This window comes from Haliotis rubra, unplaced genomic scaffold, assembly GCF_003918875.1.
Source record: "Haliotis rubra isolate DU_JTF1 unplaced genomic scaffold, ASM391887v1 Scf13, whole genome shotgun sequence".
Classification (NCBI taxonomy): Eukaryota; Metazoa; Mollusca; class Gastropoda; order Lepetellida; family Haliotidae; genus Haliotis; species Haliotis rubra.
Genome location: NW_025765225.1, coordinates 982,475 through 1,010,096, shown reverse-complemented (window position 1 = coordinate 1,010,096; position 27,622 = coordinate 982,475). Strand labels below are relative to the sequence as shown.

At 38.1% G+C, this 27,622-nt stretch overlaps 1 protein-coding gene across 6 annotated transcripts in view; it reads left to right on the top strand.

The window, feature by feature from the left end:
* Window positions 1-27,622, top strand: part of LOC124267088 (serine/threonine-protein kinase D3-like) — a 123,750-nt gene that overhangs the window by 48,083 nt on the left and 48,045 nt on the right. For 5 of the 6 annotated variants that reach the window (XM_046701926.1, XM_046701925.1, XM_046701923.1 and 2 more), the window contains exons 3-5: window positions 20,972-21,103; window positions 21,567-21,715; window positions 22,357-22,651. In XM_046701926.1, the coding sequence (XP_046557882.1) occupies window positions 20,972-21,103; window positions 21,567-21,715; window positions 22,357-22,651 (576 nt within the window). The remainder of the gene's footprint in view (window positions 1-20,971; window positions 21,104-21,566; window positions 21,716-22,356; window positions 22,652-27,622) is intronic. The other variant, XM_046701928.1, reaches the window with a different exon arrangement.

Here is a 27,622-nt window from a genome sequence, read left to right as displayed (position 1 = left end):
CATGCAGAGCTTTTATTTAAGGGTTGTGTGTGAGCAGAGCTTGTATCACGGTGTTATACGTGTGCTGTGTTGTATGAAGGTGTCATGTATAAACTGGGGTGTGGACCGATCATAGGTTTCTATTGTCCTAGACCCTCCTGTGCTCCTCTTTTGTGAAGAGAGCTTGTATGGAGCAGTTGTGAGTGAGTAGGCTTGTATGGAAGTGTTGTGTGGAGAGCTTGTATCGAGGAGTTGTATATGAGAAGAGCTTGTAGGGAAGGTCTGAGAGTGTATGGAGCTTGTATCGAGGAGTTGTGTGAGCAGAACTTGTAGGGAACAGTTGTGAGTGAGTGAGTTGGGTTTTATGCCGCTTTACACCAGAAATGGGATTCATGAAATGTGGGGAATCGAAACCCGGGCCTTCAGTGTGTTGAGCGAAGGCTTTAACCATTGGGCTACCCCACCTCCCAGGAACAGTTGTGAATGTGAAGAGCTTGTAATGAGGAGTTATGTCTAAGCAGAACTTGTATGGAAGGCTTGTCTGTGTGCTGAGCTTGTCTGGAGGGGTCAACCCAATCAAAATCAAAACACATCAGATCAAAATGTGAAAAATATATGATTCTTCTCAGAACCCACTAAGCCAAAGGAGAGGAAATGTTGGCATGATTTTCAGCAGCACATTGTTTTGCCAAGGTTATCATATCTAAGAAGTTTTGAAAAAATAAGTACCCATTTAAGCACAAATCCAAATTGGCTCTGGTTTCGGTTGCAACTGATTATTTCACAGATGGGTCACTATCTCTCTGAACACTGAAGAGACCCAGGAGTGGGCATTAGTCAGTATTGCTGTGGTGATAACGTTGCCCTGAAGACCAATATGGACACACAACCTAATGACTCGCTCATTGTCCTTAAGATCCCATGACCAGGGTCGCAGTTGGTCAATACATACTGAATAATACTCCATTTGGAAGACTCTTATTTATTAACCTATTCCTTATTGTGTTCTGGTGTTAGTAACTGTCACTGGAGAGATTGATTAACTGTTTATCTGATGGCAGACTCCCTTATGGTGTGTGTTTGTCATGTTATAAAGAACAAAACATGCCATCAACAAAGTCACCCACTCTGACAATCCAATCCATTAGTTACCTCTTACAAACAGAACAGACTCCCAGGGTGACAATTTAGTCACTTCTTTGGACTGGCAATGGGGCTCTGAAGACTGGTTCTGCTTCAAGGGAAGAATAGGTTCACTGTATCACATGTTGTAAGTGCCACCTCATGAGTATTGGGTGTTCAAACTCGGTGGTTTGCTTGATTGAGGCACAAAACAATGTTTACATTGTATCATGGATGTTTAATACTACATTAGAATTGTGTGTATCAATTTTAGTTTTTGAAATTTTGGCACCACATATATGCCAAATTGAGGTGCAGTGTATTTGCTCACTCAAGACATGCTATTGTAAGAGATGCTAAAGAGGGGTTGAGGTTTCTTGGATAGATTAGAATTTATAGTCAGTATTGTATTTTAAGCATCAGAATTTTGATATATTTTGGGGGGTGTATTCGAAATGTCCATATGGAAAGGGTGCACACATATGGACAACATAGTAAGTGTTAACTGTCATGCAAGAATTTACCATAATACAAAGTATACACCTGACACAAATTAGCTCATAGTTGAACACTTAAACCACAGGGATTAAAAAAAATATTTAAAATGAAAAAGGCAAATCCTTATCTCAAACTGTTTCATAGATGCAGTTTAATGAGGTTTAGAAAAAATAAGTGCCTGGCAATTATTCAAATGTTCATTGCACTTTTGTGGGTTTATAACAATTTATGTAGCATACTGGTCTCTGTCAAACTGGTTAAGATTTCAAACTTCTTTAACCTGTCTAGTATACCATATAGTTATGGCTTGCTAACATAAGGATCTATACTAAATATTGCTGAATAGCATTTTGAAGAAGTTGTTATACATAGGGATCAATACTAAACATTGCTGGAGTTTAAGATGTTGTTATCCATACAATTTGTGTACTTAGTCATCTGTCAACTTCTAAGGAAAGCCTATTAAATTTGTCAGAATTTGTATACTGAAGTTCACGCGCCGAAGACCCGGGTTCGATTCCCCACATGGGCACAATGTGTTAAGCCCATTTCTGGTGTCCCCCGCCGTGATATTGCTGGAATATTGCTAAAAGCGGCGTAAAACTAAACTCAGTCAGTCAGTCAGTATACTGAAGTAGTGTATATTCCCCCTATTACAACATAGGAAGTTGTACGTCATGCATTACATCATGAAGCAGCCTATCCTGCCTGAATGAATGGTGTCACCTTGACAGTGGGACTCTCTAACAACTGCTCGAAGGCATGGTGAAGGGATCACTTCATACTACCAAGAAGCAACACCTAAGGAGGCTCATTGACTTGCTGAGATGATTGCTTTCCTATGATTGAGCTACAGATGCTTTGGTCACTTGAATAGCAATCTTAGTATGAATATTGCTGTCAGCTTTAACTTTAAAACTGAGAACAGCCCCATATGGTGTCTTGGTGACTTGGTATAGTTGATATATTTGAAATGGTTGTGCAGCTGATGGCTTCGTGTGAGACGGCAAAAAAAGATAGTTGTCATAAAGTAGTATGTTCTCTGATTATTTCTGTGTTTCATTTGGATAATGAACTTTAATTTTGTATTAAACTGTTGAAGTTGTTTTGTCAGTGTAATATTTCACTGTTGGAAACAACTTTATTGACTCTTTGGAAATATGTTTGTTGGTATTACTAGACTGACTGACTGACTGAGTTTGGTTTTTACGCCGCTTTTAGCAATATTCCAGCAACATCACGGCGGGGGACACCAGAAATGGGCTTCACAGATTGTGCCCATGTGGGGATTCGAACCTGGGTCTTCGGCGTGACGAGCCAACGCTTTAACCATTAGGCTACCTGTTGAATATAACAGATGATTTATGTTTATTTCATGCACTTTCTTCACATTAATATTTAGTTTATACTAGTTTCATTTCAATTATCTGACAAATTGTAAACTACATATCATCAATTTATCATTTTGTATGTAAAAGAAATTCATTGAAGTTCCTGTCAATTGCCAACATGATCCTCATTTTTGCTTTGATACTTGCAAAACAGATATGATCATACATATACTATTTTACCACTTGAAAAGAAATTTCAAATTTGGAAAGACTTGACTTCAATGATATTCACTAATAGTTTTACAACTGAACTTCATGTGCTATGAATTAAACATCTAACACCAAGGAGAAACAAGTGGAACAAATTCAGAATCTTTGCAAACAAAAGATCTGTGCTTGAAAGAATATGCAAATAATGCAATGACGAAAGTAATGGACAATAATGTTTAGTCAACTGTAGTTATCTTGATGCATCCCTGTCACTTGCTACTCTTTTTATCAGAATCACTAAATCCATGAAGCGTTACTACTTTGAATGTTGTGAATTATGCAAGGAGTTAGCATGCCTTTCTTTGTACAGTTCACAAGTCATGAATCCAGTGAAGTATAGTGGATAATATGATATAGGGTGTGTATTTATGTGCTTGTTTTTTAAGTACTGTCTTTGGCTCATGATGTGAAACCTTGTGACGTATTGAAAGTCACCTTTGATGTTCTGCTTCACTTCTTATATACCTGTCATTTTACATATTAAGAAGCATGTAGGACTTGATCATGGTTGATGTACCAGGCTGTTCTGCAGTCAGTATAGTTGTATTTTAGTTGTCAGTGCCCCATGATGTTCGTCATATAGTATGATGGCAACAATCTCAACATACAGAGTTGCTTCCCTTATGATATCCACTTGTTCCTGAGATAAACTTTGTTTTTTTCTGATTTGTGTATTTCATTAAATATTCAGTGCCTAGAAATGACATCAGAAAAAAAACCCTATTCAAATATGAAAACATTTAATATTCAGCTACACTGTAAATGACAAAAGTTATCAGAAAGTTTCTATATCATTCTCCTTCTGCATTTGTTAACCTTCACAGTTATGATTCAGACATCATCATGACAAGATGTCACCCAAGAATGTGATGGCATCATAATACAATGAATAATAGCAGTATCACTTGATTCCATGAAGACCATTACTAAATCATTCTGCTGATATTATTACATTCATAGTCGCAACACTAATTATTGTCAGTAACAAATACACACTACTTGAATCTCAATACTGCCATGGTAAAAGCTGGAAAAAAAATCTTATTTTGTCCAGAATACTCTCAGTGTATGTTACTGAATGTAGTTCTTGTTTCAACAAATATTGCGTAATATCAGAAACTGTTGGTTGAAATTGTATCTATATGTCCTTGATATCTGTGTGCCTGTCTGGGTATTTGTCTCAATTGAATTTTACAAGAGTTTTCTGTGAACCAATTTTCTCCCTTTACACAGGCTGGCTGGCAGCTAAAGAGCTAATAACCCTGATTATATGACGTTTGAGTCTTTTTGCTCTCAGTAGAGATCTCATCTCAGTACAGACATATATGTTCTTTGAAAGGCAGCTGTTAATCTTAGCATGCTAATTATATATGAAACCTCTGGCCATGCACTCTGCATCAACTTTCTAAGCTGATCCTGTGGTTTCAATATTAGCATGGGCAACAATAGATACCTTAATCAGTGTAATTAACACCCCTATCCCAATCAAGCACCTGAATAGGCAGTTTGCTAAGAATCATCCTTATCCTTGGTAGGTTCTAATAATTTTCCCTTTGGCCTCTGATTTGGTTTAAACCCTACCGTGGTTATTAGACTAGTCTTCACTGCAGGCTAGGGGATAGAGCTTCTGTCTGGAGAACAGAAGGTTGATGTACCGATACCTATCTGAGGCATTCTAAAAGATGTTAGAAGATGGTACTTGTTGTTTTTCTGCTTGGTGCTCGCAATTTAGGGGATAAAAGAACCAGAGGTCGAAGTCAGTATACTGTGTGGAACATCCATCACAGTTAAGCTGTTGCATGGTATCCTAGTGGGCAGATAGATACACATACACATTGGGTTATACAATGGTTAAAAATGGGTTTGGCAGAGATGTGTAAATCAGTGGGTAGTTTTTTCAACATCATTTTACTATTTTGTATATAAGCAAAAGTAGATGATAACATAACAGTTTTTTGTTTGAATTTCTTTTTCTATCGAAGCAGGTGATGGGTTAAAAGTGTTCAGTTTGAATTTCAGACTCATCAGACAGACAGTCAGAGCATGGTAGTCGGGGAGTCATTCATTGTTTCACCCCCTACCTATGTGTCTGTTGTAAAGTGTGTGTTTGGCATATTGACAAATAGGATTGTAGAATGCTATAAAATTGTCAAAATTTGTCAAATAAAAATGAGTTCAGACTAAAAGACAATGTGGTCAGTTACAGAGTTTAATATATTACAAGAATAACAAATTGTTTAAATGTGTTTTGTATTTTGATATTTGCACATTTCTGTCATGAATGAAGATAAAGTCTACAATTGCTGCTGTAGTATGCTTGGTATATGTTTGTCACTGTATCCCAGTTGTGTAGATCAATGATGTTGACCACTGGATTGTCTTGTCCAGGGCCCCGTTTCACAAAGCTCTCGTAGGCCTAAGTTATCGTAACTTTTCTCGTAGCCTTCGTACCTCCTATGTTACAGTATAGCAGGTACCAATGCTACGAGAAAAGTTATGAGATCTTAGGCCTACAAGAGCTTTGTGAAACGGGGGCCCTGACTTGCTTACTTACTCTCATATGGCTGGAAAATTGCATTAAGTTATGGCGTTAAACAACACACAGACAAAAAAAAAGTTATTTTGAATAATGGACTTACCCAGTTGAGACATTGATTGAGCGCCTCTGCTGGAAAAATCTTAATAGTATTTTATTTTATGAGCTGTCTTAGTCAACTTCTATGAAAATATTTAAATTCATGTTGAATCACACAGAGGTGAGTTACAGTTATGTCTGTCCTTATTAGACCTTACCCAGCCCCAGCTATCCTCTCCACTAACCAGCTTTCCTCTAACCAGCATGAAAGTCCTTGCCACAAACCAGAGTTTTGCCTTATTATTGTGAACTTATTTTTCAACTATCCAGAGATTTCCTTCCTTTTGACTAACCAGAACTTTTCTTTTCCTTCACTAACCAGAGTTTGTCTTTCCTATCGAGGTTTTCATTCCTGTTGACTAATCTGAGCATTTCTTTCCTTACGACTAACGAGTGTTTTTCGTTCCTTTCCTCTAACCAGAGCTTTACCTTACTATCTTGAATATCCTTTCACTTTCCCTAACTAGCTCAAAGCTTCCACAAGCTGGAACTTTCCCTAACTAGCCCAAACCTTACACTTACCAGAGCTTTTGCTAACTAGCCCAAACTTTATTCTCCACTTACAAGAAGATACTCAAATAAGCCCTAACTTTCTTTTCCACTAACCAGAGTTTTCTTCAACTAGCCTTGAACTATCCACAAACCAGAACTTTTCCCTCCAACCCGAACTTGCTCACTGTCAATACCTTCCCTTTCACTAACCACTTCCCCAATCACTAGTCTGTCTGCTAGCAAGAACTCTTGTTTCATCCCTCTACCGGTTTGAATGGTATCTTCTCTGAACAGGACTAGACTTGGGCTTCAGGCTAGTGTTGCAAGGCACAGGTTGATGAATGTCATGAAATGTATGTACAGTGTTCATAGAGTTTACCTGGGAGGCATTCTATCAGAACAAGACTGATTACTTCATTACTGGCGGTTAAAGGAATGATGATATACACTATGTGTAAAGATCATTAGATTTACTAAGATTGAACATATAATACACTCTTGACTGTATTTTAGGGTCATTTTACAAGCATCGCTCAACCTGCAAATGAAATGATTGATGTTCCAGTATCTGTAAAATCATTCATATTTCTACTTCTACAGAAAATTTTACCTGACTAATGAATTCCATTGTAGATGACTATTGAGTTTGATATTCATCTGTTTAGTTGTATGAAGCATGTGCAAACCATGCTACCACTGATGCAGTATACTTGACTACTGCTTACTTTATGAAAATATGTAATTTTGAAGAAAACAATTCTAGCCCTAGTGCAATATGAGATTCAGAACCTGTGTAGAATCTAACTTCCATGTGAGCCATAGCAGTTCAATAATGACTGGATAGGGAAAATAATATGGTTCACTGACCATGATACAGACTACTGATCCATGAACGAACTGATTTTCAGTGATTTGTCAGTAACAAGAAACACTCAGTATCTATTGGTGTGATTCTGAAGTAAGAGATGATGTTATCTCTTAGTGTCAATCTGAGTTAAAATCCTTGGTTTTCCTTCACTTAAGGGGAGGCAAGGTGGGGATAACAGGTGAACCAGTAATCTATGTAGCTTTGCTTCCCTTGGGCGCACCATTGTGGGTTCATATCCGGTTCCCCCAGTAGTATAGGGAATGGCGGAACGGGACCGTATAGGTGCACCAAGTCTATAAGCTCCAAACTAGCCAATTCGGCTCCCAGAGTTACAAAAAAAATTTAGTGTTTTCCACAAAACTGCATTTGAGTTTCTCCCAGGAAAAAATGGGAGAGGATTGGGATTCCCATATTGACATATGGGACATATGGAATATATATAGACCCAGGAAAAACAGACCATGCCACCAAGAAGAGATTTGTTTTCGGACCAGATCCAAGAAATACGCTAACTTCGCGGTGTGCTCCCAGCAAGCGAGGTCAAAAAGCGCTTCGGTATTGGGTCCACAAGGCTGTACGAGCTATGGCAAGAGCCTGCTGCAGAACCTTCGACCCTATTGCCTGTCGGCGAGATAGCTTCGACGTCGCACTCCAGCACAACCGTATTCCCTACTGCCGCAGAACCGTCGACCATCTTGCCCGCTAGCGAGACAGCTTCGTCGTTGACCGTCCATGACTTCTACTATTGTCTCGGAAAGATCGAGGCTCGTGTGGAGCAAACCGCAACTATGTTGTCGGCTTGTGTGGAGCGAACCGCGAATACATTATCGGCTCATGTGCAGCAAACTGCGAATTTGTTGGTTGACATCTTGTCGAGGGTGGACAAGGACGACGAACAACTTGCGATCTGTGGTACTTCTTCTTCGCTTCCCGAAGGGACAAACGACCCGATTGGATCTCGGCATAGGCTTCGCGTGATAGCTTGGTTCCGGGCATTTTGTTGTGCTCTATACCTATGTACCTAGTGTATCTTTAATTCGAGTGCACTTGCATCGACATACTGGTGTTTTTGTTTTCCATATACATGTCTTGGGGTTGGATAGACTACTGGGAAGCACAAAGAAAAAACAATGCAAACAAAAAGTGGTCCAAAAACTCAAATGCAGTTTTGTGGAAAACACTAAATTTTTGTGTGACTCTGGGAGCCGAATTGGCTAGTTTGGAGCTTATAGACTTGGTGCATCTATACGGTCCCATTCCCCATTCCCTATACTACTCCCCCAATTATGTTTCTAGTTTTGTCAGCACCAAATCAAAGTTGTAAACATCTGAGACCTTCATTCTTTTCTAGAACATTAAGCTGATTTGCGATGGTATAACTGGAATTCTGTTTAATACACCAACGACAAGATTCCCCAACAAGCCCTATCTTCTCTACAACCAGAACATAGCCTAAGATCACAATCTTAGGCTATGGCTACGAAAACATTCCTTTGCAATAAGTGATATAGACTTAGAAAATTATAACAAACCATCAAAACTTACAATTGGAAACTTAAGATTGTTCTGTCCTACAAAATAGCACATTGTACGGTAAAGATTTTGGTTGCATAACATTCACAGACGATAAGGTCACCAGACTGCCTGTGATTTTAATTCAAAGGAAATTATTTGACCAGGATATGAAGTGTTGTGGTTTGTGTTGTTTCCCAACTTGAATTGTGTAGGTTAATCCAAATGTTCTGTGCAGAAGTAAGAAAATCAGTAATAACCACCACGTTGAAATCCACAGGATTAGGTTTGCAGTCACAAAAGGACTGACTGACTGACTGAGTTTAGTTTTACGCCGCTTTTAGCAATATTCCAGCAATATCACGGTGGGGACACCAGAAATGGGCTTAACACATTAGTCACAAAAGGAAGTACAATAGGTTGGATATATGGCAGCTATAAAGAACGGGATGTTTCGTGCAGATACACTCACAAATGTCCACAATTTATTGAATGTGTTGAATGAGGCATGGGAAACTATTTGTATTCTGGTTATCACACACCACCACCAAGGGTTGAGATTTTATGAGCTCTTCAGAATTGCTGCCTCTCTTATTTGACATAAACCTATTTTATCACAAAACACTTGTCACCACTCAGCCCAATGCCTGACCCTGCTTAGCAGTGCAGCACTTCAAGCAACTTTGATGAAGATTTACAATAGTAGTGTTATAAGTACTGTATAGTCTACAGTACATAAGTAGTGCTGAGCACAATCTACAATAGTAACATAATAAGCACTGTTACAACTTTAATGTCTAGTGCTGTCAACACTGGAACAAATCTACCACACAAGCATGGTTCTGTAAACACTTTGTGCTACAAGTCTTCAATAGTAGTGCTAGAAACACTATGAGATATAAGTCTGAAAAGCAGTGCTATAAACACAATGTTGGTTGGACAGCAATAGTACTGCTATTACCTATATGTGATATAAATCAACAATACTAGCGCTAGGAACACTTTGTGATACTAATCTACAATCAAAGTGTTGTAAACAATATGGACAGCAAATCTACAAAAGTGTGCTATAAACAGTATTGGTACAAGTCTTCAATGGTAGGGCTTTAAACACTATTTGGTGTAAGTCTGTGAACCCCTTTCCTCAGATGTCCAACTGTACAACTGTACGCTATGTGGTACAACACAGCACCAGGCTATACAAGTTGTCCTCTGAACACTATTTGGCAGAAGGCTGTGATTAATTCCTCTTTTACATACAGTGTTGAACTAAGTGTTATGCAAAAGCCATACTGTCACTAAAAGCTCTGTAAAACCTTTCTAAACCACTCTTCAGGGCTAACTGTGCAGAAAAAAGAGTTAGACTTAACTGTTTTAGTAAAAACTGATTGCTAAGGCCATGCCAACAGAGCTGTTCCCTTCTTGCAGCCGTCTAATGTGACTGTCTGTTAATGCTACTTCCCATATAACAGTACATTACCACAAGGTAAATTCATACAGCATCCTCATTGCCTGATCTTTGCCCAGCCTGTGTTCAGCCTCAGTAACGATGTTTGATTTGGGGCGCATCATTGTGATGAGCAGGTCGGTACCGCTAATAGAACTGGCCAATCATGGTGTCTTCACTGAAGAGTGCTTGATAAACTCTCCTGATGGAAATAATTGTAAATGGTATTATTTGACCACAAGAATCAGAAGAACGGTTTCACAGCCACCTCATTGGCAATCCAAACTATCATTCCATGCACTTGTCAAAGAGTCAGTAATGGATCTGATTGTAAATCGAAAAAGAGATGACATTGCAGCTCTTAGAATGCATTTATTTTCATCAGTTTTGAAGTGTTTGCATGAAATCTGCTCTTTGTAAATTCATCTGTTTTTTGTATTTGAAATCATTTTTTTATCATCCTTCAGATCAGGAAAATTTTCTTTTAAAGATCATTGTCGATAATTATGGTATTTGCAAGTCTCTTTGTAATGATATGTTGATAGGCATTTTGCAATGTATTGTTTTGTTACAAGGATGGTAAATTCAAAACATCACATCATCAGGATATATATGAGAAGCAGTTGTCAAGCAGGAAGTTTCTCCTCATGCCCTGGGGGTCAGGTCTCGGTAGATTTACCCTAACTTATTCAAACATGACCTCAGGACCAGCTCTACCATTCCTTGTGACCTTTTTGAATGTTTTTGTCAGTTGAAGCACCCTTACTGACCTGTGTAGTGTAAAGTGTAGCTGGATTTTCTTGTCTGTACCACACTGGGGTGTGGAATTAATTCAAATCATTAGTAATCACAGCGGCATTTGCGTAGGACGCATCATGTGGGTTCACTGACTTGATTAATTAGCTTTGTCAAGTTTCGGCACTCGCTGACGTTGACTAGACAATTTAGAGAAAATTGATTGGAGTAAATTAGAAAGGAAAAAGGAATATCAAATTTAAGGTCAACAAAAACTCAGGAAGAAGTACCGGTACAGTCAGTAGCATCCTTGGTCTGGATTGGTAGATTTGATGTTGCAAATAATGAACGTGAATAGTAGGTGTGTTATTAAAACAACAACCAAGGATAGGATGACTGTTAGACACCCCAATACTGTTGCTGTTCGTGAAACATCAGGATAGGGTGACTGTTCGTGAGACATCAGGATACTGTTTGATACGAGAATAGTGAGCCTGTTAGTGAAATAAGAGGATAGTTTTGCTCTTAGTTTAACACTAGGATAGTGTGTTTGTTAATGAAACAACATGATACTATGTCTATTATTGAGATACCAGAATAGTGTGTCTACTATTGAGACACCAGGATAATGTATCTGTCAGTGAAACATCAGGATAGTGGGTCTGTTAGTGAAACATCAGGATAGTGGGTCTGTTAGTGAAACATCAGGATAGTGGGTCTGTTAGTGAAACATCAGGATAGCTGGTCTGTTAGTGAAACATCAGGATAGCTGGTCTGTTAGTGAAACATCAGGATAGCTGGTCTGTTAGTGAAACATCAGGATAGTGGGTCTGTTAGTGAAACATCGGGATAGTGTATCTGTTAGTGAAACATCAGGATAGCTGGTCTGTTAGTGAAACATCAGGATAGCCGGTCTGTTAGTGAAACATCAGGATAGCCGGTCTGTTACTGAAACATCAGGATAGTGGGTCTGTTAGTGAAACATCAGGATAGCTGGTCTGTTACTGAAACATCAGGATAGCTGGTCTGTTAGTGAAACATCAGGATAGTGGGTCTGTTAGTGAAACATCAGGGTAGTGTATCTGTTAGTGAAACATCAGGATAGTGGGTCTGTTAGTGAAACATCAGGGTAGTGTATCTGTTTGTGAAACATCAGGATAGTGTATCTGTTAGTGAAACATCAGGTTAGTGGGTCTGTTAGTGAAACATCAGGATAGCCGGTCTGTTAGTAAGAGCGTCTGTTACTGAGATTCCAGGATAGTGTGTCTGTTATTGAGACACCAGGATCAATTATTAGTGAAGACTTGAACTATACATCATTGTATCCTTTCGAGCTCAAGCCTCGTGGTATATTTGATATTGTCCCTGAACATATACCTCTGTATCTTATGGGGTTGGTGGGATAGCCTAGTGGTTAAAGTGTTTGCTCAACCCGCCAAAGGCCTTTGTTCGATTGCCCACATAGGCACAATGTGTGAAGCCCATTTCTGGTGTCCTCCGCCATAATATTGCTGGAATATTGCTAAATACAGCATAAAGCACAACTCACTCACTCTATCTTAATGACAAATTTGTTACATAGGTCAGTAATATTTTATGTGCTTAATCATTGTACTGGCCATGAGGTATCAGTGATGTAAGTATACATGATACAACATCAAAATTTACCAGTTCAGCAAGTTTCCTGCTGAATGGATGGTTATGTTGAAGCTGGGTTCCACAGAAATGTTCCCCAGTTGACCACTGCCTGTCTGTCGCAGCTGGGTGACTTCATTAAGATGCTGCACAAACCAGATCCCCTTCAGATTCTTGGTATGCCATTCCAATGTCAAGTCAATCAAGGCTGTATGAACTTAGGACATAGAGAATCAGAGGCTCTAATCAACTCAATTGTGTATTGACACCACAGTCGCTACGTTTCTAACAATCTATTCCTGCAGTAGGCAAGACCTTTTGGCTCATTATTTACTAGACACTTCCTCCCACGGTAGAGCCTTGCAGTTGTCTCCTGTGTGACCTTTTTGTATTGCTGTTTACGTAATACCTCATACAACAGCAAGGAGCGTTGGGGTAGCGTTTATAATGATTAAAGCGTTTTTCATCATGCTGAAGCCTTGGGTTCGATTCCCCACATGAGTACAATGTGTGCAGCCCATTTCTGGTGTCCCCCACTGTGATTGCTGGAATAGTGCTAAAAGCAGTGTAAATCCATACTCACTCACTCACTCATACCACAGCCCCTCTACCATAGTTATTTACCAACCCTTCTGCACTAAGAAAGGATTCAGTTTCTAACAGTTTACTGCATACAAATGTATAATCAACCCATGTTCAAAGATAAACAAATATACTTATTGTAGGCCTAATGCATTCTTATCAATAACCAATAATGAATATCTTACTACTCGTAAAAACACTTTAAACTCTAAAATAAGGTGTTTCCATAAATTGATAAATAATACCAATTATTATACCTTCCAAAAACCCATGAAATATTGCTTTTGATTGGAAATTAGTTGTTTTATAACCTTTCATACTGAAACACTTGGTTACGTTGACATTTCCTTTATTATGTTTGTTCTCTCCGTCTTGCTCACTCTCTTTCTCCTTTTGATGCAATGACATAGCCTTTTCCATCAAAAGATTTAATCAACTTCCAAAAGCTGTGTATATGGAATGTATATTTTAAGTGAGTGAGTGAGTTTAGTTTGATGCCACTTTTAGCAATATTCCAGCAATATCACGGCGGGGGACACCAGAAATGGGCTTCACACATTGAGCCCGATGAATATATAAAACACATTTTTATTTTAAAGAGAGTTATTAAGCTCCAAAAAGTGGATGAATGTATGTTATAAGCCCAGTGACGTATTATAGAAAATGTTTTATGGATTTATGAATGTACATTAACCTCCTAAATGTGAGCTGGTACATATCATAAGCTCATTCCAGTAATCAGAAAAATATGAAAATAAGTCATTGTTTCATTAAAGTCTATGAAACAAATAATGAAAGTGGTTTTAAATGTGTTTTTCATAAAAAAATCACAGTAATAAAAGAAAACTGAAGAGCAGGATATGCATTTTACACAGATGGAATTTGGGTGTATTCATATTTTGTTTTTACGTTCGACTTTATTTGTAATGTCAGATTAAGCTCGTTGACATAAATATCATAATTGTTTGTTTTCAATATCATAATATAGCATCCTATAATCTGTTTGCAATGAAAATGTACTGATGAATTTCACTTTAAACAAGAAAGTAAATCGAATAAAGTGAAATTAAGATTGAGAATCCTCATAATTTTACCTTGCCAACTGAACATATAAATATCAGAATTTTATTAAACTTAGGATAAAAGTTGTTTAACAAATGATCATAGTTTCAAATCGTTATTATTGGTTTGTATTACAAGGGTGTATGCACATTAAATGAAACACCGAGAACAGGTAGGGTTGATCTAAGTTAACGCTCGTAACGCACGTGCATTTGTTTCAGTGTTCCAACTACTGCACTTACCCCCTTGTAATAGAAACCAATAATAGTGATTTGAATCTATGATTGTTTGTTAAACAACTTTTATCCTAAGATGAATAACATTCTGAGATTCAAATGTTCAATTGGCAAGGTAACATCATGAGGATTCGCAATCTTAATTTCACTTTATTTGATTTATTTTTTTGTTTAAAGTGAAATTCATCGATACGTTTTCACTGCAAACAGACTATAATAAGTATTGAGGAACAGGTCTTCATAAGTTAAAGTTTAAAAACCTAGGTTTGTGAATATGAAAATGTCCATGACATTGAGACCAATCAGCTTGATTGCCTCCTAAAGGTCATGACATGACATGTGACTTAGCAATATAAAAGAGATCCCTAACATTTTTAGTAGCATATTAATCATGCTCGCTTTTCCACGGTATTATTCCTATCTGAAAGTCCCAACAACTTCATGCGAAGATGATATTCAATATACTGAACTACATTAATTTATACGTTTTTCAAGGGGTACAAGCAAAGACACTGTAAACCATATCGTTACAGATAACTGCCTTATGTACGATCAAGCTGCCTGGTTGTTTTTCCTTGCATGGAAAACAAACTGCATTTATCTTCCTATTTGAAATGACTGGTTTCCACTAGAAAGAGAGTGTATTTCAAACAGGAACCAGCCTTCTGTAACAGTTGAGTTGACTCCAACAGCTAATGTGAAAGACAATTAATTCTTCAAATGCTGACATTGCTAACATAGTTTCATGCAGTGAATAAAAGTTGAATGCTGAGCGAGGTTGACGTGTGTGCTAGGTTGCATGCCAGATTGTCATTTATTTTGTCTGAAGAACTGACAAGCCTTTTAAATTATGTTTGTTTGATTAGTTCAAGAAGAGAATTTCTTTTGTGTTTCCTTGTTTTAAGTTAATTATCATTGAGTTAAATTCAGCTGAACAGATTCATGCACTTGAGACGTTTGTCTGGTTGGTTGGTGAAATTATTTGAGTTGCGGAAACTGTGGATTACCCACCTTAACCAAGAAGAATACTTGCTGTTAAAGGTTTTATCTCAAACAAGGAAGTGTTGATCTCAAACCTGAAAAACTGTTCTAAAACAAAGAAACCTTGATTATATTTGATCTGAACTAAGTGACCTAGCTTGCTATTTTAAACTACCAGGTAAATCTATGTTAAATAAAATGTTGATCAATTAAAATCTAGGATCATGTTGAATTTGTACGTCCTTGTTGATTGAATTCTGAGGCAACTTAACATTAGACAATTATTATGTCAACAACAGTTATGAAATATTTGATGACAAGGTGTCATGAATACTCTATGAGATTTTTCTAATTATGTGTTAGAACAACATAAAGGTCAAAGTGTCCTCAAGGCATATTTCATCATCATGTCATTCTTCCATGTGTCTTGCAAAGAACTTCCCAAGTGAAAAATGGGAAACCTTCGTCTGAAGCTGTAGCAGAAAAATTTGATTGTCTTCCTTTGTTAACTTGTGAACTTTGTGAAAGAAAGATCTTAAAACCTTATGCTCAAGAGTTTAAATAAACAAGATAACCTTTGGTTTCTGCATAAGGTTCATGGCACATATGAAGGTCAAAGGTCGTGGAGTCAAATATTTTGATGGGTTTATTTATGTTTGTTTTGTTTCTAGAGTATATTGTTGTTGTTTGAAGATGCGATGCTGTGCTGTATAGGACCTACATTTTATCACTTGTATTTTTCTGTCATAACATAATCTGACAAGTGATATACATGAAGTTTTTTTTAGCATTTTTATCCATGTTTAGAAATTGATTCAACTGCAGTGTACAGTGTTTAAGTATTTTAAGCCATTACATTTGTAAAAATTCAAGTTCTTATTTGGAATATCACATGTTTTTAATTAATGGTAGATGTTTAACTCAAAACAACAAGATCGACCTAAAAAGAAAAAACAGTCGGTATGAAATATATCAGAACAAATCGATTATATCACAATGCCAATGACAAACTATTACTATGTCTGCAACTGTCTTATTTACAAATGATATATTGCCATGGTTACCGGTAAAATGAATATCATGGCTGAATATAACAGAGCAACATGTTGTGAGCAGAAATGGATTGATTCTTCTTCCTATTTAAGAAATCAAGACCAAACCCCTCACAAAAAACAACAATAGTTTTGATACAAACACACACCTGATATTTTTTAATGACTTAATAATTCTAGTAGCATGATGGTTGAGTCATGTTCTTTTATACAATCTTGTTAACAATGTCTCTTTTGAAGACATGATTGCTGTTAAATAATTTGTTTAAGTCACCCGAATTCACAGTGTCAAATTCTATTCCTTTGTTAAGCCAGAAAGCTGTGAGTGTGTGTTTGAATCCTATTTCGCCTTGATTTTGTTACCTGGGTTTGTCAGAAGCATTACGTGCTCATGGGTTTCTGTGAAGTGTTTTATATCGAAGATTTGCATCTGACTTTCCTCTTACTATAAGCTGAGATGGAGTAATGTAGCTGAAATATTATTCAAAGCAGCTATGAACCCAACTTACTCATCACATTTGTTTGTCAAGCCTGTACATTCTCAGTATGTAATTATATATTGTCTTGTATTTGTTCAATATTTATATTACTCTGGCTTTGATATAAGACCAGGCGGGAGGGTAGCCTAGTGATTAAAGCTTTTGCTTGTCATGCCGAAGACCTGGGTTCGATTCTCCACATGGGTACAGTGTGTGAAGCTCATTTCAGGTGTCCCCCGCTGTGATATTGCTAAAAGCAGCATAAACCTGAACTCCCTCACTCACTCAAAGTACACTGTGTGCGGCTATTATGATTAACACAGATGAATTCCTACGAGCTGGCACTGATACAGCATGATAAACAATCAGGTCAAATCAGGATTCAAACCCCACCCCACCCCACCCCACCCCACCGGCTCCAACCTCCCAAACCCCACAAGTTAAGGGGTTATGACGACGAGGGCCTCCCATGTCCCTTTCATATTCAAAGTTCGTTCAATCTTGAATTGGCAATGAATTTTAAGGTTCCCCTTGAAAAGCCATGTCAATCTTGAAAAGCCTTCAAAATCACCAACATTTCTTGTACAAAATAACAGATATTTGTTAATATAAGATTTAAAGTACATGACTTTGTTTTATTTTATATACTGGCTGTGAAAATGTATCTTGCATTAACATTCATTTTGTTGTTTTGTCTTACAACAAAAATTTAGTTGGCTGGATTAAAAAAAAAGAACAATAATGACAGCCGGCGACTAATAACCCAAGTAAAAAGCCTTGAAAACAACAGTTGGAATCATTAAAAAGCCTTGAAAATTCTTTAATTTAGCATTCAATGTATGTTTGAACCGTGATAATATGAGAACTAATTGAAAGATAATCTGTACTGTACAGACACTGTAAAGTGAACAAGATAACAGCTGATGTTGGGCTGCCCCATGCTGCTTCACAGTCTCTCACAGTCATTGTTTGCTCTGTGATATTTTGATTTCATTGCATCTTTCATTTGTCCAGAAACACGGTGATTCAGGTCATTTTGATGGGAACAGACTCAAACAAATGAAGATACTGGTACCCTCTGAGAAAAATCAATTGTGCTTGATAGTAGTGCTCCATAGAGTATGTCTTCAGAGTACAAGCTTCTAATGTCTCCACAGATGACCATTATATTTGACTGTGCTGTAAGGTGGCATTTGTAAGAGGACATCTTAATGTGATTCTGTAGCCTTTGATTCACCAGATACTGGTTTCTGAAACTATAGTTTATGGTACTGGTGTTTATTTCTAATGGTTTGCAATGCTGACCATCACAGTAAGTGTATAATGAACTGACCAGTATCGTTACAGTACATCTATATCTCATCAATATTGTTGCAGTAAGCCTGTATGTTGTTAGTACTTTCGCAGTAAGTTTAATGTTCGCAAATACTTTTGCAATAAGTCAACAGTTTGCCAGTACTTTTGCAGTAAGCCTATTATGTGCTGACCAATATTGTTAAAGTTTGTGTGGATCTGGCCAATACGAAGAATAGGAATTTTAAGAGTATCTAGCAGTTACCTTGAACTTGTTGAATATAGTATACCAATACTTGTAAAAATAATTCAGTTAGACCCTTTTCTTCAATCAAACATTTACCAGGGAAATCAAATTTGAAGCATGAAGAAATGGTAATGATCCAAGATAACATAACAAACTTTAAAATGCTTTATATACATATGTTTCAAAGTTTGCCATTATGAAGTTTTAGTTCAGGGTAAAGGATATATGAAACAAGTGAGAAAATGGAAATGTTGCAGCTTCAGAGTTCACACTCTCTGGTAATGAGCTTGTCACAGCCAGGTGAGATTGCCCCTCTGAGCTCTAGCAGAATGTGACAAGGTCACTCAATGACCTCTATATGGCCCAGTTGGTTGACGCTTGTGTTCATCTGCAGACTACATCTACTTTGTAATCAAGAGACAGACCTGACCACCCACTTGTTGTGGAGGAGCATTATCAGCCCTATTACAGGTAGTGTTTAGCTCAATGTTTGTGGACAGATTTGTCTTGAATAAAGAATGAAAACCTCCAGGTCAAACAGAGAGATAACAGACCCAGTATTAAGCACATGTCAGTTATGTTTGTGCCTGGATCGTCTATGACTGACTTGAGTGTAACCGTGCAACTCAAGTGCATTCATTTGTAATGTAGTTAAACACATACATTATTTCCCTTTTTTACCAAACATGTCAAATTGTCACAGGTTACGACTTCATGCCTAAATCTTGTGACAGAAAATTCTTTCCCTGGAAAGACGTCTGCTTGCCTCTGTTGCAACAATAATGTACTACTGGTATGTAGCTCATTTATACACTGGATGTGAAAATAATATTGAAAAAAATTATGTGGTAATAACATTGTTATTAGTAGTTCTTGTTAAAATAACATTGTTGGCATGTTTCTTATTTATTTCGCTTAAAAAGTGTTGGAAATTGTGTTGTTGTTTTCAGAATTTCAAAATACGATATGCTTGGTTTCTTGTCAGTAGTAATATGCACAGATGGATATATGTGATGTAAATACTGGTCTGGCATTGATTAATTCACAGTCCAGTCCAGGTTCTTGTCTGATCAGAAGAAACCTTTAGTGACAATGGTGGCAAAGCTTGAGCTTGATTGTTGCTAATCATTGACACATTGACAGGAACTCAGACGTTAATGTGTTGAGTGTATCATCTGGTACAAAGTTGGACATTGGATACTTTGTATACTGAAGGAAGGTTGATGCGTGCACAATTGTTTTATCAATGTCAGTGTATTTTGTCATACCTTGCATGTGATAACAACTCAAAAGGAATTTGAGCTGGGACAAATCTGCTCTCCACTTTACTGCATAACAAATGTACCAGTATTTCTTTAAGGTTTTTCTCTGCACTATTATATAGCAGATGTAGTTCAGAATTAACATCTTGCTTTCTCAGTAAATTTTGTCACTGGAATTTCTGGTCCATTGATCACTTGACTGTCTGGTTTGTTTAGAGACTGCCGTCACATGGCAGGAATCCTGCTGTGTGGTGTCAGGCAATGGATACTTATAATTTAATGCAAACTGTGTGAATAGTACACGCTACCAAGTAGGGCAGGATGTGCTTACCATGTTTGTAAACACCAGGTCTCATCACTGATTCTCCATGTACCATTCATAAAGTCTTCACAACCATTACACCCTTTTCACCAAATGGACTTTTTTGGTTGATAATCAAGTCCGTATATTCTTGTCCATTGTCCTACTGGGGTACCCCACTGCCAGCCCCTTCTTTTGTATACACATGAGCAGTTATTTTCATTGGTCAAGTCAAAGATGTCACTTTTGGATAAGATCATAACGTCTAACATCATTTCAGAATTCAGTTCTGTTTTGCCATGTAGTCACAGCACAAGTGTCAGCCATTTCTGTAAAAAGGAGAGGCTGGAAGTTGTTTCAACCTTAACTGTATCCTGAAAAGATAGGAAACCAGGGACCATTTTTTTTTTTTTTTAAAAGGTGTGAAGTTGTTTTTACCTTAACTGTATCCTAAAAAGACGGGGAATCAGTGACCATTTTATGTCCAAAAATGTGTGACATTGTTTCCACCTTGACTATCTCTTGAAAAGATGGGGAACCAGTGACAATTTTTTGTCCAAAAATGTGTGACGTTTCCACCTTGACTGTATACTGAACAGATATGGAACTGGTTTCCATTTTGTGTGCTAAAAGAAGCAATGCAGTAGGATCCATCTTGTCTCTGTGTCCTAACTGAGGCTGATAATTTGTTGCCATTGAATCTGAACCCTAAATGGGGATGGGAAGTGGTTTCCATCTTGTTTCTTTTGAGAAAATGTTCACTTCAGTGAATCTTGTTCATTTGCAAAATTTTGTATAATATTGTGAAGATGGTTTCTTTTCTAGCAGATCAGTTGTTGCTTCCAGTTTTAGGGTGAAAAAAGTAAACTTTTCCATTTGTTTTTGTCAATGCAGAGGAATAGTATTTCTTTGGATGCAGGCCTTATACTCATGTCTGTCTTTAACGTTTCAGCCCAAGCCACGATGGAGGAGCTCCAGATCCGACCCCACTTGCTGTTTGTTCATTCCTACAAGTCACCTCACTTCTGTGACTTCTGTGGGGAGATGCTGTTTGGACTTGTAAAACAGGGACTCAAGTGTGAAGGTAGGTGTAGACATGGGCAAGAGTTCAGATAGGACCAAATATTAGTAAGGGACCGTTCATAATTTATGGTGTGTGTGTGTGCGCATGCGGGTGGGTTGAGTGGTGTCAGCAATTTTGTACATAAAAATATTTTAAAATTGTGCTTAAAAATTATGCTACTCCATAGAAATCATCATCACCCCCCTAGCCATAAATTATGAATGGCCCCTAAGCAGGAACTCAAGAAAGATTGTAAGTTAAAACATGGGAAAACAGGAACACAAGTGTGAAGGTAGGTCTGACATAGGCATGTGTGAAGGTCAGTTTAATCTGACACAAATATTAAAATAGAGAGTTAAACAGAAATATAACCCTAGTTCACCAGTTTTGGCAGGAATATTTACATTTAAAATGAAGATGTCTGTAGAAATAATCTAAGTAACCGTTGAAAGTTCATGAAGCCTTATCTGAATGTATATTTTAGGTTGTGGACAAAATTTCCACAAGCGCTGTGCCTACAAGATCCCGAACAACTGTAATCATCAACGCTATCGACGCCAGTCCTCGGGGAGTGTGTCATCCAATGTGTCCTTCACCTTGCCTTTACCGGAGCCAGCCCTGAATGATAAAGATGTAAGGGAAATCCTCTGAAACATGAAATCAATTTGCATGAGAACCTTTTTAAATGCACTGTGACCCCAAGAATATATTTCAGCATTCAGAATCTTATGGTCAGAAAAAAAGGGTACATGACACCACATGTTTGTTGTAAGACACAAAAATGTTTAGATTGATCAGGATCAGAAAGCTTTAGTTGTTGATATGAGCCATCTGCTGAGGATCGGTTTGGAATCCATGACATGATCATTGTTGTGTCAGCACCTATTGATGCTGCTTGGTTTCAGCAAAGTAGTTATTGTGTGTGACCTTCGTCTCCTTGAGATTGTTGCTGCTGTAAGTGATGGAATATGGTTTAGTACTCTTAAAAGACATATGAAGTCTGAAGTCCATGACTGAGTGATATGTGAACGGAAATTATGTTTAGTCATTGACCCTCCTGAATGTGCTAAATAGTTTCCTTTATCTACTTTTCATAATGTTCAACTCTAGAGGTCTCATCAATGTCATTTGTCACAGAGCCTTCTATATGTGCTAATTAGTTTCCAATATTGATGTTTCATTACGTTCAACTCTCGAAACCCCTGAATGTGCCAAGTCCTACTTCTGATAGTGACTATTTACTTCACTCTTCATTGTCCCTGTATTTGTCACAGAACCTCCTGAATGTGCCAAGTCCTACTTCTGATAGTGACTATTTACTTCACTCTTCATTGTCCCTGTATTTGTCACAGAACCTCCTGAATGTGCCGAGTCCTACTGCTCCCCCTTCCCCAGGGAGTGGTCGGTCCAAGTCCTGGAGTGGGCGCCCCATGTGGCAGGAGAGGGAGTTCGCCAAACGCATCAAGGTGCCTCACACGTTCATCGTCCACAACTACACACGCCCCACTGTATGCCAGTGGTGCAAGCGACTACTCAAAGGCCTTTTCAGACAAGGAATGCAGTGTAAAGGTACGGACAGGATGGTCTAGAACTTGGACTTGATTATTACTGTAGATTGACATTTCAGAAGGCCCTGCAGTCCACAGTGTACAGGTACATCGTTTAAATCAAATCCCTGACAGTATGTGTAATTTCTCACGTTCTCAGACACAAGTGTAACACAAGACTCACTCACTCACTCACTCACTCTGCAGGGTCTAATGGGTTTTTTTAGTGAAAAGATTGTTTCAGAAGATGGGAAAAAAAAGGGTTTTATGGGATGTCTTGAAAGAGATTTGTGATGGGTCCTCCAAATAATCAGTGACCACTTCTTGACCTTTATGTGAAAAGGGCTGATGAAGGCGCAATAGCCCTGAAATATCATCTTGTAATGATGTCCCTCTCATGCAAAATCTCCTTAGATGCTATTTACAGTTCAAAAACAGCAATGGGTTTTCAAATTTGAACAGGATACCATGACAAACACAGAAGTATTATTTGAATCATTTCAAGAAGTGGCAATGAATTTTAATCTCAGTCTGTTAGATTGACATACATCTCATACAAGGTCATACACATCAGATTGACATGATGTTTCATTTAAATAGTTTAAAGAAGTTGTCACAATGAACCTTTTATCGAAAACTACATGGATTTACAGATCTACACTGAGCACGGTCATGTAAACATTCCTATTTGTTAGATTGACAGAAAAGCCTAATGCAAATATTTTCAAGTAGTCACAATGTATTTTGATCAGAGTTAATTATATGGATCTAAATTTCTACCAAGGTCACATACGTCTTTTTTCTCATTATTTGCCTGTGTTTTTGCCATCACTGTGTTTTTTAACTTACCAGAAGACGGTTGTGAATGACCCAGTGTCAAGATCAACTAATGGCGACACATATTCCCCTTCCTCCTAAAACTGACTTAATGTATGTCAGGCTGACCCAACTATGTCCTCAATTAATCTGAACAAACCTGCAGTTTAATGCATCATCTTTGCAAAATGTCTTTCGACTGGCACGGCCTGAAGCTGAGATTAGAAGACAATCAGAGTTACGTCCTTTAGTACTTTAACAGTGCATCAGAAATCACTCCCAAGCTAACAATCCTATGCATGCTTGCCATCATCTGGCGAAGTTGTGTCTGATGTAGGAGGTGACATGTAAGTTATGACACAAAGCAGGAAGCAGCAGACAAAATAATTATACTGGGTTTCCGTAGATGTCTCTTTAGAATGCTGAATGTTTGTGTCTGTGGGCACAGTTGCAATGGGATGTTTTTATCCTGCAATGGGTTTTGCGTGGGTATTAAAATGGACTCCGTCTGTGCGTGCATGCATCCATGCACATTTGTCTTTTCAGGAGCAGAATTTTAAAACTGTTCAGTATTTTTTCACCAAACATGGCACATGGATAGAACTGGTGGTATACTGGTGCCTTTTGGTAGTTTTGGATTTCTGAATGAAATATTTTTGGCGTTTCCATGGCAACAAGTTTGATTTAGACTGAAATTGGTGGTAGTGCTCTTTTCCGTAGCAGAACTCTAAAACTGTTCACTATTTCTTCACCAAACTTGGCACATAGATTGGTCTAGTGGTGTACTGGTGCCTTTTGGTAGTTTTGGATTTCTGAATGAAATAATTGTTGGCGTTTCCATGGCAACAAGTTTGACTCAGACTGAAACTGGTGGTAGTGCTCCTTTCTGGAGCAGAACTTTTAAAACCTTTCAATACTCTCCTTCCACTTTTCTATATACACACCAAAACATTTGACATAATCATAACTCGTAGACATATTCATGAAGAGTATTTTGCCATTGCGGGAGATATTGATGACTTTGTCTTCTTGTTACATTTCTGAATTTATTGATAGAAACATGAGTAACAGAGATCATGATTTCTTGAATGGTCACATATTGTTTGAAATTTAGTTATTTAATGTCCTTTGTTGCTATATAGGATGGCGTAATATTCAAATGGTTTGAAGAAAATACAAGGCAACTAGTGTGAACTACATCATAGTGATGCAACACCTGAGTAAACTGGCACCATGATACATACACCAACACTTGGGTAAACTAGCACCTGGATATTCCAACAACTGAATAAACTAGCACCTTCATATTCCCCAAACCTGAGTATAATGAAGCCTTGATACTCACAACACCTGAGTATACTGACACCTTCAAATTATGACACCTTTATACTACCAACACCTGTCTTGACTGGCTCTTTGATAATGACTATACTAGCACCTTGATAGTCCCAACACCTGAAGAAACTGGCTCCTGGATCTCCAAAACACTTACCACCGGCAAGTAAACTGATGCCTTAGTGATCCGGTGCCTTGGCAAACTGACATTTCGATAATCAACACCTGAGTAAACTGACATGTTAGTAATCCAGTATGTGTGCCAACTTAAGCTTACCTTACATCTGTGTAAACTGACCCACCTGAATAACCCACCATCTGAGTAAACTGAAACCTCAGTCCTCCAGCACATAAAAATAATATTACCCATGCATAAACTGAGGTTTAAGTGTGCCCAAACCTGTGTATACTGACACCTTGTCAATCCAACATCTGAACAGAGTGACAGAGTGCTCAGTAATCTGGGTAAATTGACACCTTAGCAATCTAGTACATCATTACATGGCACAATTCTACTCACAATGCTTTTGTAAACTTACATCCTGATATTCTCATTTTCTATGTAAACTGGAACCATGATACTCCCATCACCTTATTAACTGCCGGCTTTATACTCCCAACAGTTAATACATGCATAAACTTAAACTGATAAAGCTATTGTGTAAACTGACCGTTATGAATAATCCACCACTCGAGTAAAGGGGAACCTTATTAATCAGCACCTTTAAAATACTGTATTAATTACTCATGCAGAATCTGACACCAAAGTATGCCAGATGTAAGTTAGCATTCCAATATAACAAATACTCTAACATCTGTATAAACTGACACCTTAGTACACAAACAACTGAGCAAACTGATACTGACAATAAACTAAAAAGTCCAAGATCAAAAAACATAGTTTAACGTTCATCTCACACTTGTATCAAAGCTATTATATGTACAGGTCATCCTTCTCTCTTCTTCATATCAATTATCCAATGTATTATTCTGTCTTGATGCCATTTGGATCTACTTAGCCTTGACCTATACTCAGCATAAGCTTGATGCAGTGGTGATGTCACAATTTCCTTCTCCAGTTTCGATAACCAAGCACAGAATTTCTGCTGCTGTTAAGCTTGAACACAGCAACCAGTCCAAATGACTCTACTCAAATGAGAGTTTGGCATAGGTCCACGTTACAAATCGTTCCCTCATTAAGCCAAGCCACTGATATGTTTTAGATTGAGGAGGATACTATGAATCAGAATGGACATCTTGAGATTTGCTTTCTTGTAGAGATTGGGAGGGAAGCCTTTTAGCCACTAGCAGTTTGGAGGTGTATTTTAGATGGATGGTACATGATACTAACAGTCTACTGCATTGTTACTACCCTATATAGAGTTCCTGTAACCAGTGTTGTGTGATTCGATTTGACTGCTGTTGTCAGTCGAAATGCACTCAAATGAAGCTCTGGTGGTGAATGGGTCCAGGATATTCATTATAAAGGAAAACATGGTGTGATTCACTAGATAATTAAGGATGTTCTTTGAGTTGCCCTTTAGGGACACCAGTGAAAAACTTCCCAGAATCCTATGCTGGTCACCATTTAGTGATCTAAAATGAATTGGATAGTCGGAACCTGTGACTTTAATGACTTAGCTTGCTTTCCACCACTGAGTGTCTGCTCATAGTGAGTGAGTGAGTTTAGTTTTATGCCACACTCAGCAATATTCCAGCTATATGGCGGTCTGTAAATAATCAAGTCTGGACCAGAGAATCCAGTGATCAACAGCATGAGCATCGATCTGCGCAATTGGGCATCGATGACATGTGTCAACCAAGTCAGCGAGCCTGACCACCCGATCCCGTTAGTCGGTCTGCTCAGAGAGTTGATTCAATTTTCGCTACATGAAATGATGTAAAGAGATGGTACTTGTTATTACCTGCATGGCCCTTGGCATGAAGGAGATGCAACAAGGATTGGTCAGCTATTTGTGTATTGAACTATGGCATGAATCTCAGAAGGCTGGGACTGTGAAACAGACAGTCTGTTTGGACCAGTACAAGCGTGTGCGTGAGTGAGTGATTATGTTTTTATGCAGATTTTTAGCAATATTCAGCAATATCACGGTGGGGGACACCAGAAATGGGCGCCACACATTGTACCCATGTGGGGAATCGAACCTGTGTCTTCAGGGTGACAAGCAAATGCTTTAACCACTGGGCTACCTCACCGACCTTTCATGTGTGTGCGCATGGGCGCGTGCATGCATGGACAGACAGATTTTGTTAGCCCAGACTCAAGTATTTTCAGGCTGTTGTGATACAGCTGGATTATTGTTTGACTGCAGCATTAAGCATCAACATCCTTGAACTCACTGAAGGTACTGCAGTGATTAAAATAATGCATGTAGTATTTGAAGTAGAACACAATCAGAGTAGTAGTATACACAATGGGGCTACGGGACCAGGTCCCCCCAGGAAGTCCCAAAACCCGTAGCCCCATTGTGTATACTACTACTGAGGTACATGCAAAATTTGATGAAAATCGGTCGAATAGTTTCTGAAATATTGACTTTAAGTGAGCATGGGGTCGGTCGGGAAAAGACAAAATGTCCGTAGGAATTAAGTCTTAATTAATCTGATGAAGTCATCGAGAGTGTTCCCAATGCCGTTTTGCTATAGCGTAACAATCTGCCGAGATGCATGCAAAATGTCACTAAAATCGGTCAAATAGCTTAGGAAATAATCACTTTTTAGTGAGCATGGGGTCGGTCTGGCGAAAGGCTAACAATCCAACGTATAGTCGTACATGTTATATATTATCGAGGCGAGAGGTGTTTTTAGCTGAATGAAACGC